Source organism: Tetrao urogallus (assembly GCF_951394365.1).
Source record: "Tetrao urogallus genome assembly, chromosome: 3".
In the NCBI taxonomy this organism is placed as follows: domain Eukaryota; kingdom Metazoa; phylum Chordata; class Aves; order Galliformes; family Phasianidae; genus Tetrao; species Tetrao urogallus.
This window is the reverse complement of record NC_136815.1, coordinates 62,879,770-62,896,407: the sequence shown is the minus strand read 5'-3', so window position 1 is coordinate 62,896,407 and position 16,638 is coordinate 62,879,770. Positions and strand designations below refer to the sequence as shown.

General features: G+C 38.0%; 1 protein-coding gene across 1 annotated transcript in view; it reads right to left on the bottom strand.

Moving 5' to 3' along the window:
• The window catches only part of MOCOS (molybdenum cofactor sulfurase), a gene marked incomplete at both ends in the record, with an annotated part of 204,884 nt that overhangs the window by 82,341 nt on the left and 105,905 nt on the right, over positions 1-16,638 (bottom strand). Inside the window, one exon of the mRNA XM_079533631.1 lies at positions 8,602-8,678. Within this exon, the coding sequence (XP_079389757.1) occupies positions 8,602-8,678 (77 nt within the window). The remainder of the gene's footprint in view (positions 1-8,601; positions 8,679-16,638) is intronic.

The following is a 16,638-nucleotide window of genomic DNA, read 5'->3' as shown; positions in this document are numbered from 1 at the left end:
CAGTACCAACAACAGCTTTTTTTTTTTTATGCAAAAGAGCTAATCAAGCTTTCCTCCGAACCTGCTTTAAGCAGTAAGATGGAAATGAAAACGAACACAGACAGTCAGCTGTACATAAATACTCTTTATATAGGATAGATTCTTGACTGTTTTTCCATAACAGGGACATTCTTACCCTGGAGATAGATTTTTTTTTTTTTTGCTTTTGCAAAACAATTTATCTGCTGTCAGAATACGAACCTTTCCCTCTCAGAGAAAGCAACATCTACCTGAATAAACTTGGATTTGAAGCATGAAATGTATGTTGCAAATCAGAAATCACTCAGAGTAGTAGACAGATGAGAGTTTCACAAAAATTGAGCCCTCACCCTCCTCAGGATTTCCTTAGCATATTCCCGGTTCACCTTCATCAAGGAAAGGTGGAAAAGAGAACACCTACACTCCCCTTCCTCATTCCTCCTTCCCCCCCAGCCCCAGTGACAAAACACTATTTCCACATCAGCTAATCTGATTATTCAGTTTTCAAGCCCCGCATGGATTAGCAGAAGATACATGTAAAAGTAAGAAAAATTCCTAGGCCATTCTAAGCTAATCTTCTAAACCCCCTTAATAGGCAATGAGAAGAATTGGCATTGCTGTATGTAGTTCATTTCATCCTAAATATCCGAAATATCAAGCTGGAGAAGTGCTGCCTCTTTCATTGCATCAGTTTGCATTTGGAACCTAGATGGTCAGCTCAGACACATGCTGACAAGACGTAAGATAAATCCCACTCAGAGTATAACTCCAGGTCTAGAGACACTTCTTATACTGTGTAGATAAACAGAGTGCTGGCATAGGCTGTGGAGTCTCTTGGAGATTTTCAAAAGCTGCCTGGGATGGGCCTGAGCACCCTGCTCTGCTTGCTCCTGCTAGAGCACAGGAAGGACCAGATGGACCCAGAGGGCCCTGACAGCCTCAGCTATGCTGTGTGTCTGTGAACAGTTTCCAAGCTCCATTCTCCCCTAAAGAGTAGTATTTGATTTACCAAAGGTCAAGCAAATTTTATATCTGAATGAGAAAAGGAGCTCAAGTGACACAAGTCATCCTGGCCATTATATTAGGATTCTTTTCATGGCCCCACTGATCTCAGTGGAAGCACTTATAAGAATGTCCACAGAAATTAAGCCCTCACAATGAAAGTCAATCTTTTCTCACAGATTTGAAAATGAAATTGCAGGTAATAATTCAGTAGAGGTTCTGATTCATCAATAGGTCAGAATTTAGTTTCACAGTTGCCATCTGACGTGAGGCTGACAAATCACCTTAGTTATTACTAAGATACTTAGTATCTTAGATATTACTAAGATATTAAGATACTAAGTTATATACTTAGATATTACTAATATAGTACTATCCTGTGTTCATTAAGGTACACAGAATTGAAAGAAAGTAGACTGAAGAGCTGATGTTCAGAACAGTAAAAACTTGCTTAAAGGAGAATCTGAATAGGATTGAATTTCCAAAGATTAAGTCAAGAATAAATAGAATTCACATACAGAGTGATGAAAAAATACACAAATTTTTTAGAAATTAGCTCTACTATAGTAAGAAAAAAAACCAAAAGAACCCACAATATACCACCACCAAAAAACTAACCCCAAAAAGCCCACAAAAATCCCCAAGCCAAACTAAAATTCTTTGGTTAGGAGCAATGGTTTATTTTGAACTAAAGTAGATAGAGAAATAGACCAATAATTGCAATTTATTGAATGTTGTTCCTGAACATTTGCTTTCCCGGTTGCATGCTACTTTATCCCTCCCTGATTTCAGTGATAGGAAGAGGCACAGAATTTTATCATTCTTTTTAGATCACCAACCATTATCTTAAAGAACTGAACTAACACATGAACAAATTCTCTTATCAGCAACTTTGATTTACAGCTACCACAGCTTGAGGACCTCCACTTTATGTTCACAAACAGGGATGGGGAGACAAAGAAAAACAAAGAAAGTAGATAAGAATATACAAGGACAGTGCTCCTGTTTTACTGCCTGTATTTAAGAACAACCACTGGAGGAGCGCACTCCTCTGGAACCAGAGCAGTAGTTCTTCAAAATTCACTGGTCCTTTGCTAGACAGTGACATGTCTGCCAGCTTCAGTGAAGACAGCACAGCAACCCACAACACAATACAACTGAGGATACAAAGATGTTCTGCAGCTGCCACATGACAAGCTGCTCATGACAAGACTGTTCTTTCTATCTCTTCCTCCAGTTTGTTGCATTGATTTAAAAAAACAAAAACAAAAACAAACAACAAAAAAAACCACCCACGTTAAATTAAGGTGTATAAAGCATACCAAAAAGCAAAGAGATCTTAAAATGGTTCTACACCAGAGTGGTTCCAGCAACCCCAGACATAAATTCTCAGCTACATTATGGAAGCACAACCAATAAGACACCCAATATACATGCATAATTTCTTCTTCATCTCAGGGATTGAACTACAAACATACAGATGGACAGAAGAGGAAAGGCATTCTTCTGGTGCCAGCAGTATGAGTTTAAAGCCTCCTTAGTGAGAAAAATGAAATTGGTGAATCTTTTTTTATGAGAAAGCACATGGAGCTCTTCAAAGCAAAAATAACTCAAGTTTCATCTTGTAGCCTTCAGTACCTGAAGATGTGCAATGTACACACCAAGGCACCCAAGACATTTCTGTCCTTTGCTACCTCTTCCTGTGTTACCCTCGACAGGTCTGAGGAAAGACTGACACTTCTGGTCTTTTTCTAGGCCCCTTTACAAACTAGGCAGTTTGTGAATGGAGTCCATGTCAACGCTAGCAAATGTGCATTAAAAACAAAATATAAAACTGTTTTTATTTCTAGAGATAAATCTTATATAAAAATTAAACTCTGCAAAATCAGCCTTGGCAGGATTTCATCTGTTAACTCACTTTTTCAGAGCTTTTGATATCAAGCTCTGAATGTTCTGCTCTGCCTTCAGGTACAAATGATGTCTAGCTTGCATTAGACAGCTCACAAAAGAAAACTAAGAAAACTGGGTTGACATGACATGCTAGCAGCAAGTTTTTTTTTCTAGTTTGTTCTCTAAACCAAGTTCATTTGGGGATAGAAATTAGAAAACAGAAACAGTCAACTCACTATCCAATAAAGGAGAGGAGAAATTTTTAATAAATTCAGTGTAATTATCTAGGAATCAGAACATCTTCTGGCTTTAACTCCTTTTCTGTGCTTACATCCATAAGACTGTTTTCCCTCTGAAGCCAGAATTTAAAATTCTATCTCTTCAGCATACCCATGCTTTCATGTTCAAGGGGAGAATGGAGCATCTTCTCACTGTCAACTTGTCAAACATGTTTTCCTCATAAGAATAGAAGCAAAAAACCCTGTCCATCTTTCAGTTGCAGTTACCAAAAGTGTTAAATGTGAACAGTGAAGTGAGAGAACTTGTTCAAATTGCCTAGGTATCTTTTCCATTATATTTCATCTTGTGGCAAATGGTTGGCATAGAGAAAGCAAAAATTTCATCAGTGATTCGTTTTCTCCCTCACATCAAGGAAGGTTTGCCCCCCAAAAGAACAATTTTGTATATCGTGAGCTTCCATTTCCACATAGGCCAGTACAGAAGAAAGTGCAGTGATCCTTGCCAATTTGACAACTGAAGAAAAATCATTTCTGGCCCCAAACTGGTTAATTTGTGTGGCCATAAGTATTTAAAAATGAGACATTGAGAATCCATGCAGTATCAACAACAGCAGGCTGCTCAGCATCCCACTACCAGTGTCAACCAGTCCTTGAAATACCAAAGGAAGGTAAAAACTAAAATACAACAGAAGAGAACTCAGAAGTCCCAACTTCCAAAGGCTAAATTAAAAATCAAAATTAGCCTCACCATGTAGCATCCTGCACTGTATTTCTTTTTCACTGCATGTAATATAATTGCCTTTATGAAAGCTAGAACAACCTTCTATTTCCAACAACTAATCAAGCATCCAATGACTTTTAAAAAGGCATTTAATTTATCATCCTTTAGAAACCATCTGCATTTTATGATTTCTTCCAATGCATATATTTTCTTGTGAAAAGAAATAACGTTTCCTGAATAGACATCATAACTGAAGTACCACTCGTAAAATAATTCCAAATGTGTATCATTTGTTTCATTTGTAAAACTGATAAATATTTACTAATGAAAGGGTGTAGCAGCTAAGGTCAAGTTGAAAATTCTGAAGACATAAGATTCCGGAAGTCGCTTTAGTCAGACCCATCACAATATAACTTTAGCATGACATATGCCTTGCTGTTAAATGGAAGTTGAAACAGGTCAAGGACTTAGATGGGATGATATCAGACTCAGAAACAGATTTCCATCTCAGCACAGTCTAATGATGAAACCTTCCATTAGTGATCTTCTTCTCTATCTTCAATAAATACTGGTCCAATGCAGTCACCTTACATCCCAAGAAAACTTCAGCAATGCCTTTATTACACAGAAGGGAACAATTAGTAACAAAAGCATTTTCTTCATCTTCCTTGTTTCTGCTCCAGGCGATTTACAACCCAGAATGAGAATCACTTTTTGGTACTGAGTGAATGCAAAGCAAGTACTCCAGGAGCCACAGGAAAGCCTAACTCAGAAGTGATTCCCCTCTAACAGCACATTTTGACACTGAAAGCTCAGATAGCTGAGGTGGAAGAAATATGCATAAAGTGGATTAAAACAAATCTGCAGTAATTTTTTATTATGAAATGTTCCTGCAGCATGCGATGGCTTTGTTGTATACATGCAAACGCCAATCATCTTTGTTCAAAAGGAGAAGTGTACCTTCCACAGAAATCAAGCAACTTGCAAATCGTCGACGTTCTCAATGATGTCTAGTCAGTGCCAAAAGGACTACATCCCTTGTTGCACTGGTTGTGTCAAGCAGAGATAGATTCACTGCACCCATCTGCACCTACTCTGCAGGCCCCAGGCCAAGGAAGCTCTAGCACCTTTGACAAACGGGCTGACAAAATGCATTTAATGATGGAAAAAAACCAAAAGGGACCATAGCCATACAACTTCATGCTACCATCTTTGCATGGTGGTTGTTCAACTTCAGTATGATAAAATTCTAATTAAAAAATATATTGTATGCAAATGTATATCCTTACATACACACATACATGTAAGCATAATCACTTCAGTTTCAGTGTGAATGGAGATGCTGAATGTTCCTACTTATCTGGAAAGCAATGGTTTCTAGTAGTTGTTAAGAGGTACTGCTGGCACTTCTGCTTTTCAATGTGACACTTGAAAATGAGACTAGAGACCAGCAAAATACCTAAGGCTATAGCACTTGAGCTGAAGTTCTTCAATTCAAATATGTGCCACAAACATTATCTAGTTTCTCAATTTTATCCTGAATGTAGGTGTCTTCTTCTTTACCCTGTGTTCTTTTTTTTTTTTTTTTTCCTCTCATCTCCCTTGACCTTTCTGCTTAAGCACCAAGGAAAAAATAATTTCGTAAAGGAAAATGGAAATATTTCTATTTATTTATTTATTTATGAAAGTGTTATTGGTCTGAAGATTTGAAATAACCTCCATAGTTTTGATATAGAAAATTTCATCTTTGAGAAACCTAGCTTTTTAGTAAAAATCCAAGCTGTACAATAAACGTCAGAAAAAAAAAAACAGAAGTTAACATAATACATAATACACTAATTAAAATATTCTGAACAAACCACAAAAAATCCATGCCAAGTTAATATAGATGTTGTTATAGATCACTGCTTTAGCAAACTTACTAAACTTTTTACAATATCCCCAGAAATGGTCTAGCATTCAGAAGATAGCAGTCCATAGCTATTCTGAAAGTGCCATAAAAAGCTTTTTAATGATTTTATTCAGACTAGTCAAGAATATGGTGTTGATATAGTACAGTTCATTTTTTATTAATGAACAAACACAACAATTCACCATATTCCCTTCAATACAGTATAAATACATCTGTTTTGTTATTTGAACTAGTTAAATCTAGGTATTGATGAGTTTTAGAGAAAATAAAACCTGATGTGCCTCAGATACTGGAGACAGAAAGTTATTACTCAAGCCACACTTCAGAAAAATCTTAAAATGAACACACAAAAATAGCATAAACAACTGCATTAAACCCAAAATTAAAGCCAAATCACCCACTCTCACAAAAGTTTTGTGGAAAATCCCTTTGACTTAGATCATTAAAAGTCACTTGAGCTACCTTAAATTTTCATCACTGCTAATGGTGAGAAAGCAAATTAAAAGAAATAGTAAAAACCAGAAGGTCTCAACAGGCTGTTCATTCATGCATGTATTCTACTCTTCCATCCACTGCTACCCACTTTATTCAGGACCAAATCAAGTATTCCCTTCTGCCTAGTATTAAGATTTTCAAGTAGTTTAGCTGGAATGGGTACCAAGAGGTGGGTACTTAGATGGATGAGCAATGGAAGAGGTGCCAGCCAATACTCCTACAAGTTAAACCAAAGCAGTTAGCCTCCTTTAAAAAGGAACGTTTGCTTAAGATTGTACATTCTTCTAAAGCATTTTGTTTTGCAAGAAGGTATGCATAATACAGGTTCACTTTAGATAGCTGGTCTTCACACAAGACACAACAAAGCAGAACAACTGTACTGGCTGGAGATCAGTCAAACTCCTGTTCAAGTCCATGAAAACTCTGCTATTGGTTTCCACATGGACAAGTATCTAAGAAACCATCCTTCACAAAAATCTTGCTCTATCAGGAAGAAACTAGAAATCTTCAGACAAATCAAGACAAGAAATTGCCTCAAACGCAAGCAGCATTAAAAGTACATGATCAGTGTCTTTCCAGACTCAGATCTCTTAAATCATGATGAGCTTTATGCCTTATTATAGGAAACTAAAAAAAATGCATTGGAGAAGGGAGTTTCAAACATTATTCATAGAATTCATACACATTAACTGTGCATATACTCGAGTATGAAACATATTTTGTTAACCTTGCACACTTTTAAAGTGGAAGCAAGCCTCAGTGCCAGGCTCAAGCACAGCAGGGCATCCTGGAGTCAACATGGCACACAGAATGTCATGAAGACAGTGATCCAATGCAAGGTTATAGCTCAAACTGTTGAGGGTTCAAAGGTGCTCAAACAGTCAGAGCTGAAGAAAAGGGGTTAAAATTAGAAGACTCCCTAGCAAGCTAGAAAGCCTGCAGTAGCCCCTCATACCAGTCTACTTGCACTTGCCCTAGGGAAATGAAATCATGCAGCAAACATGCCATATAAGTTATCTTCCTGGAGAAGACTACTGCAAATAGACAGTTTAGCAGGTTTGCACAGGCTTCCCAAAGTTCCTGTGACCAGGGAATGTCAAACTCACAAAGCACAGAAGAGATGAAGATGGCAGGATGTGAGCTGTAGTTATCTCTGTACACGTAGCCACAGGCTGACCGCTGTGTGAACATGCTCTAAGCAGTAACTGGAAAGGTCTGTCCCCCACTTTGCACAGCTCAGTACACCTATCTGTATTACAATATCCTTAGCCTGAAGGGAAGCAGTAGCCCTCAGTGCTTAGAGAAGGATAGAATACTTCATGTTTGACCTTCTAAGGTCATCTATTTCAACCTCCAGTTCACTGCAGAGGTAACTGTAAAGCCACATCAGACTGTTCAGGACCAAATCAATTCTGAACATCTCAAAGTACGGACATTTGACAACCTTCTCTGGGCACTTGTTCCAGGATTTGATTATGCTCATACTGAAAAAAACAAACTTATTCATACCTAGTCAGAACTTCCCTTGCTGCGAGTTGTGACTGGTGTTTCTTCTCCTTTCATCCCGCACTTCAAGAAACAGAAAGTGTACTACAATTCCACAATCATGTGCTTTTCCATGGGGAAATGGGAATTTCTCTAAGATCTACAGTGCTAGGTTATATCGCATTAAGAACAAAATAAGAAAAAGCAAACAAACAAAAAACCAGAGAACCAAACAATAACAGCACTGGAACACATAATGCTGTTTTCCAGTACAGTGTGTCAAAGTACAGACAAAATAACTGCTGTGAAAAACCAAGGTTTGAAAAGTTTGCTGTATGAAAAGAAATATCCACTTAGTGGAAGTGCATTTCCTATCACAAAGGGTGTTCTCTAAACTATTTCTTGATTTCTCTGTAAATCTCTATTACTAAATTGCTTTGCTGTACGAGGTCAAGTTGCACGGTCCTCGTGTGCAGCAGCAACTCTTACAGCCTCAAGCCTGAACAGAATGTAGCTCAGCTACATCCTACTATTATTTTCCTATTGCATCTTTCTAAGTGTCAGGCAGACAGCAAGAACTTGATATAATCACGTCCTGCATGTGTGCTTGGGGAGAACAGTCTGGATACTTTAATTTTTCCAAAGAAGTTCAGAATGATCAAATACACAACACCCGAATAAACCAGTTATCCTGAAGACTCCAATCTTCATATTGATGAATGTGGATTATAAATCTAGAAAGGAAAATTAAGCTACAGCCACAGGAAAATACAATCATATTTGGTTCCCAAGTAAAAATCTGTAATTCAGACTTCATTATTAAAGTTATGTTAACTGACCTGTGAGTTTTTCCAGAACATCAAATCCATGTTTCAAAGCAATGATATCAAGAAAAGAGACTGTGCCATCTTCAAACCTGAAGAATGGAACAAAGCAGCACAGTAAACAAATCATGCAGGTATCATACAAACTTCATATCTATTTTGAGAGTTACTATTTTGTATCCAATGAATCTAACTTGTAGAATGGGAACTCCTCCCTCAGGGACTCATCTTCAAGTGCCAGTCTTGTTCAGTCAAAATGTATTATTAAAACTAGAAGCTCATTTGATTGCTTGTACATAACAGCTCTATTTTCTCCTATATTGGCTACTTGAATATTTTGGATTTTCAAAGTAATAAGTAATGTTTACATTTTATGCCCTAATATCATAAGGTTCTAAGTTGTCTCCTTCTACTCTTAGAAATTGATGGGAATAGGTGAAGCAACAGGTGGACAGTTTGTATTTGCTCTACTCCAGGTGATTACATTTAGTAGTTGAATTGAAAGACAAGAAGAGACTTTCCGTATTTGGAGGAAGATTAGTAACAAATTTCCATCCATGCAGTGCTACTGGAAAGGAAAAATAACAGACCTATAGCAGAAGCACTATAAAAGGATGGGGCAGGACATGCATACACAACCAACAGCGTAAGCATGAAACAGAGACAATGCTTGATGTGATGAACTTCTGCAGCCATTCCAGCAACTAGGAAGATGCAGCTCCCAGGTAGGGGTTATGTTCATGAAAGAGAGCCCAAGAGACTTTTGAATGGGCAGAAGGGAAGGGAAGTCATACCAGGCATCAAAATATATGTAGAGCCTACCAAGAGTTTTAAGGAGTGACCATTCAGCTTGTTTCACAAGCAGAATAATGCTGACAACTGAAGGTTAAATATACAGAACTCGCTACTGCGTAAGACTGAAATTGAGATCGTGTCTCATGGTTCAAGTTTAAAGCAAAACTTTCACCTTGAGGACAAAGTCTTCCCAGGATCATGGTGTTCCTTGAAAGAGCTGACGATGTCCAAACTGAACACAGCTGAATATCACCAAGTACATTAGAGGAACTTTGGGGTAAAAAAATATTTTACATGTACACATGATACACAAGAAAAAAAGACTATTTTTTTCCTGGATGTATCACTTTCCTTAATACAGATAGAAAGCTTTTGGTGCCATAATTATATACGTATTGTGAAAAGGCTCAGAGATGCAAAACATCAAGACTTCAAATACATTTTCTTTAATAAAATAAATCTTAACAGAATAGCATAATAGCTCTCACTTCAACAGATATTTTTCATACTTATCTACTAATGGAAACAAGACAATTTAGACAGGACACTGAGTTGAAGAACATACAAAGATTCTAAAAATATTTGATAAAGTTCTATATAAGTGCAATACCTGACTACTGTGCAGGGCTAGTTGGTGACTGGATTCAATTCTATAAGGTCGCATGTTCAGTTATGACAAATAACAGAAGCAGTAAATAATTACAAATGAAACGATAAGAGGGAAGTGGTGCAAGGAAGAATAGTCCAAAAGGAATCATTTGTGCTCACACTTTCCAAAACAACACAGGCCAAAGAATCCTTCTTAGAAATTTCTGGATCTTGTCTAATAATACTGAATAGCAAAATATTATGTTCCTTAACCTCACTGGTTTTCAGTTACAAGGTGTGGATCAGTATCAGAGGGAAGCAATACTTCCAGAAAGCCAGAAAAGAACGACGAGAGAAAAGAGAAGAAGGCAGATGCTAGGAGATGTTTCAAAATCAAATACAGAAAAACAGTAACAAAATTTCATGTTCAGAGGGAAATACTACTCTGGTCCCACACAGTTGCTAAGCAGAGATTATAGAAAGACTACTTAAGAGGGAGGTGATTGGCCCTGATCAAATATTGGCAATGACTAGTTAAGCAATTAAAGCACTGGGATTTGAAGACCAGAGTAGAGACGCTGCCACTGAGCCCATCAAGAAGGGCATAACCCTCTGCAACAGTCATTGGAAAAGAAAAGTACTTGAAAAGGCTACAAAGATGTCAGCAGAGATCTTCAAAGGCCCCCAAATCATATGTGATTGTTAACCCAGGAGACAACTGTAGTTCATGCATCACTAAGCAACAGAAGATGCATGAACCATGATAATGTTTTATGATCTTAAAGATTTTCACTAAAGTCGTCCAGAGATTAGGAATTTCCTTCTGTTCAGAAAAAATAAAGCAAGCACAATCATGTTTTTTTCATCAAACATTATGCTCCAGGACAGTGCAATCATTATGGTACTAGATGCAAAAAAAGTGATGGCTAGAAGCTCCATTACAAGAACCAGAAGCCATAAAATAAAAATAATTACCAAATCATAGAATGGTTTAGGTTGGAAGGGACCTTAAAGATCATTAACCTCCAACCCCCTGCCATGGGCACAGTTGCCACCCACCAGCTCAGGCTGCTCAGGGCCCAATCCAACCTGACCTTGGATATCTTTAGGGATGGGGGCATCCACAGCTTCTCCAGCCAGCCTGCTCCAGCACCTCACTGCTCTCTGCATAAAAAAATTTTTCCTAACATCTGAACTAAATCTCTCCTCTTTCAGTTTAAAGCCATTTCTCCTTGTTCTATCACTATTAGATCATCTAAAATGTCATTCCCCCTTCTGCTTTTCATAAGCTCCCCTCAAGTACTAGAAGGATGTAATGAGGTCTCCCAGAGCCTTCTCCAAGCTAAACAAGCCCAACTCCCTCAACCTTTCCTCACAGAAGAGATGCTTCAGCACTTTGACTGTCTTCATGGCCCTCCTCTAGACTCACTCCAGTAACCCTGCATCTAAATCATGCTGGGGGCTAAAATAAAATGCCAAAAATACTTCCTCAAAGATATGGGCAAGTCTTCTTTCCGAGTTCAGATACAGATATAATATTTTGCAATGTTCATTCCTGTATTTGGATTTGCCTACTCGATTTCTACATTACTGGCTTTTCAGGCAAAGAAAGCACTAGTATTCTGTCATTTCTACAATGTGTGTATTTACACAATTGCCATTACACTTGATTCTCGTGTATAATATCCAGATATAGTGAACATCCTATGCACAACTTCATGTAATGCTGTCATCCCCTCCATACTTCCAGCTATTTAATTGATCATTTTGCTTTATCCCCTTGAGAAGTTTACACAAATTATCACAGAATCACAGAAAGGCCAGGGTTGGAAGGGACCTCAAGGATCATGAATCTCCAACCCCCCTGCCACATGGAGGGCCAATTCTGGTATTCAGCAAGTGAAGTCCTAAAAACTATAGAAATTTAATCATTACCAAAGCAAACCATGATGCTATGAAGCTATTCCTCTCTTGGGATACAGAGAGCTCTTTCCCAGAATATTCAACTCTATTTAGGAGCAAAGATAAACATGTTCCTTTACATTGCAAAACATTGATTTGAATGGCTGCTTTTCTTTCTGATGTAATTGATGCTTCAAACTAATTGTTTTCACACTCAATGGCAGTTCCAGTGTTAGAACAATCAGTTTAGGATGAAGCTCATTTTAATGCTGGTCCAGCAGCCATTTCCCAAAGTAATGAAGTCTCTGCAGCTGAATGTATAAAGGATACTTACATAGGATAATAGCGCGGAGCAGCAACCCAGGAAACATCAAGCTTACCTCTCTCAGCTAGTTCTTATTATAATTAATCCCACTTAATCACAGCTGGGATGAGCTCAATTGCTTAGCTAATTGTGTTTGTGAAAACCTGATAGCATTTCACATCAACCTGCTATTTGGCAAACTCCTTAAACAGCTCAAGGCATAACACAGACACAGAGCAGCCTGTCTAAATCTTATCAGGGAGTTATGAAGTTGATGAGCTGTTCTTCCTTTGCAGGACACACAAGACCTGTGCTTCTAAGAGTGTGGATTCTTCCTTTGAGCCATGAGAGAAAACTGCTTACAGGTCCCACTGTCATGACTTCCTCAGGACTGGAGAAGGCTAGTTTTTATTTGAATACTGTTGAGTGCTTGTCATGACAATTTGCATACAAATGTAGTTTTCTAAACTTCAGGGCAACAGAATCCGTGAAAGAAACAGTGATTTTCCTGGACAGTTTGAACTCATTCTCTCTTACGCAGGTCACTTTTGCATATAAATATTCTAACACATCATGCCCTGGACAGATAGGATTAGAAATAAAGTGTACGAAGACAAACAAAAGTATTCCTATTTAAAGAGAGAGGCAAAATTTGGTGCAAGACAGAAATATAACCCCAAAGATGGACAGCAGTGGCTTAAGTAAAGGGTCTAAAAGGGTTCAAGACTAATTGGCTGTTGCTAAGGTTGTGAAATATCTTAAATAACATGTTATTCTGTATATGGACAGTATACACAGCATAGCTTTTAGGTAGGAGTACCGGCTTCTGCTTTCTGGGAAGGCTGACTTGACCAGCAGGCAGATGAGACATTCAGGGCTGTTTTTTTTTCTCTCTCCATTTACCCAAAGTAAATCCAGACACAGAAACACTGCACATCAATTTCTCTGGCCAGAGTACAGCCCAGAGCTTTGAAACTTTGATAAAAATTCCTCCACAAGGTCAAAAATAATTCAGCTCATCTGAGAGTATTGCTGAGTCAATACAAAGCCCAGAGTGCAGAGGGAACACTGCTGTCAGTCAAGCTCCACTCTTCCTTACACCAGGGCAATGACTCAAACTAGGTCAGATGAGCAAAAGTCATGCCTTAGTTTCTGAGGCAGGTAAAAGTGAAGGCAAATTCATAGGAAGAAAAAGCGCATTTCTTGAATAAGCTGCTTTTCATTTCTTTCCTTTCCTTTCCTTTTTATTTTTTTTTAAATACTCCTAAGAGTGGAACTGTCCTTTGAAGTGAGATGTTACAAGTTCCTTTCATCTTTTCAATTCATTTATTTTCATCTAATTAAAAAGTACAACAATACTGAGAGGTTCTTGGCATGCATTTAGAAGTAGTTCATTCAGATCCTGTTTCTCACCTCTGAGAGATATTCCCTATCACCTCCACATGAAACAACCATCTCGGTAAATTTCATTTTTACACTTTATAGAAATACACCTGTTTGTTCTAAATTGACTTCTGCTGGAATTACAATAGCACCAAGGGTATACAGTGTCAGGTTCACCACTGTAGGAACATGCTCATTTCCTTTACGTCCACCTTTTTACGTTATTAATTGCCATCTCGGATATTAGCAGGGGAAGAGATCTTAATTGGTCTCACTGCTTCCTGACATCAAAAACCAACACTTGCAAAAGGAGCTCTTTTTTTTTTTTTTTTTTTTTTGCTTCCCTTGAACTTAAAACACATCTTTACCAGGCCCCATTTAGTGCCCTGTTCTGCTCCCACTGAGACGCAGTTGTCAGGTATTTTTCTGGGCTGTTTGCAGCTCTCTAGAGGACAGGCTCCCTTTGCTCTGGCTTTGTCTCCTCACAGCTGATTCCATCCACTGTTAGCAATTTGCCAGTTAGTTACCTTCTTAGCTAGGTGGAACCTTGGCTATGCAAGCAGCAACAGCTGAGTGTTACCACAACGTCACTTGAGACCAACTATCCAGATGATGCAGACTTTCTGCACCTCTGCAAATAACACTTTCCAAACAGGATCTGATCCCCAGGTTCCTGCCCTTTGCTGTATGCTCTCTTCAGAGTGAATATCTTTGTTGTATATAGTGGATGCTGCTGAGATGAGTAAATAAAATTGGGAGATAGACCACAGATAAATCACTAAGCTTTTGTAAGAAGTCAACTTTTGCATGGCTGCCTACACGGGAGCATGCTGCAGGCAGACAGGAATTTAAATGTCAGGAGGGCAGTAATAAATTACAGACTCCTGAATAGGACACCTGCTTTCAGCACTTCAGCAGCTCTTTTTTACCTCTGTTAGGAGCATATTACACGTTCACGGGCAATGACTGGAGAACGCTTACCCAGGGCCTGAACAACTGCCCTTTCTGGAGTACAAAATGGAATGAATAAATCAATCCATTATTATTTCTCAAATGTCTCTGCTTTTTATATACAATGCCTAACTGGCAACTTTGATCTCTATCTGTATCCAAAAATTCTTCCCGTTTTGCCCAGACAGATTAGCAATCCTTCAGTCTATTACTCAGGTCAGTCTGAATGACACATTCTGATTTTATAGTTCCTCAGTGCTTTGCCTTTGAGTAAAAATTACACTTCTGAGAACACCACATCACGACTACCTTCAGCTGTATGCAATTTTTTTAAAAATAAAATTAGCTTTCTCCTATTATTTTTTCAACTAATAGTTTACAGGATTTTTTCTAAAATAAATTATTTAAACAAAAACTGTAGCCAGAAAGCATTTAAACCATGCAACAGTTTAGAAGTCACATCTCAAGGCTAATATCCTCCCCAACCAAGCCTTACACAAATACTCTACAGAATAGTAAAGCTCCTTTATTTTTTTCTTCACACAAGATCAATTGGTTACAAAAAGTCCTAAAATACATTTGTCACATGGCAAAGGTTCTCTTCCAACCTTGCGAGACAGGGCAAAGTGACTTCTTTTTGACAGAGGTGGAGGAAACAAAATGGTCTTTCTTTTCAAAATTCCACTGTGCAAACACAGTATTACCTTAAGGTATATAAAACACCGCAGAAAAGGACATTTCTTTAACGTATATTAAACATAAAAGTCAGTCTCTGGAAACAGGAGCCCTGCTGGTTCACTGGCCTCAAATAATAGTATGTTCTGCTCTCAGCTAGCTAGCTTACAATTTACTCATTCATCTTAAATCACAATTTAATGTCAACAAGAACTCCAGTAAGGTGCAATTCACTGTGAGCAGGTTTCTTGCAAATCATTTCTGTATCTGGGTATTTAAAGTTTGATATGCATTATTCTCACATGATTAAATATCTATCATCCAAATATTCATACTTCTGCTTCCCATGGGAAGGTAAGATCCAGACATAACCCCAAGTAACAGTTAAAGTGAGCAATTTGCAAAGCATATTTGCATAAACTGTTCACTGATAAGTTATGAGTAATGAATCATTAATAAAAATTCAAAACCTTTCTTTGATTTTCTTCCTAGAAGGAAAGGAAGGATGAAAGACATTCTGCAGATAAATTTTTCATAGGCAATAATCTGACCAGCTGTAATCACTTGTCCATATTCAGTATAAACAGGTTTGTTTATTTCCTAATGAAGACAGAGATGCAATATTTCGTTTTTAAGGTACGCTTGATGATAAAGAATAACACTGTGATGAACTATTAGGGACAAATCAATTTAAAATTAGGCAGACAAAAAAGACTTCACTTAACAGGAGTTCATTCTTAAGGATCCACATGTAACAATACAGCTGTCTAACCACATGTGACAGTGAGGCAGACTCAGATCAATGACCTCAGATAATGGAGTAGTAACTTACCTCTAGATAACAGAGAAAAATCCCTGTAACTGCTTTCCAGTGTGTGGGCTCAGTCCTACAGAAAGGTCTGTGTCTCAGAGCAGGGCTTACTGCAATGCACAAGACTTCTTTCCACCACTGACAGAAGTGAGCTGGAGCACTTTATTTCTGTAAATTACCATTACAAACCTTCAAGTCCATGTATTTTGCTACTGGGAACCAGAGAAGAGAATTCAAATTGAGAAGTGAGATTTCATTTTCTTTCTTTATAAACTGAAAAGAGTATTAAGTGGATACTAGAATCCTACAAGCATGTGCTGACAGGAAGAACACAGTGTTACCACTGTTGTCTTTTCCTTCTGATACCACTGTGCACATGTGATTGTAGCTGGCAGCTTATGGCAACTAGGTGTAAGGAGCAGTAACAAGTGCTAAGCACCTACATTAAGTTTAATGTATGATATATGTACCAGCAACACCTTGCGTACCCAGAAAGGCTGGCATCTTGATAGGATTTGCCTTATTAAATTACTGCTATCAAACAACATGGATTCATAAGGAGATTTGATAGATAGTTTGCATGTTGAGACCTTTATGATTGCAGTAAAATTGCCAGAGTAGAATGCGAAGAGACAAATACAAG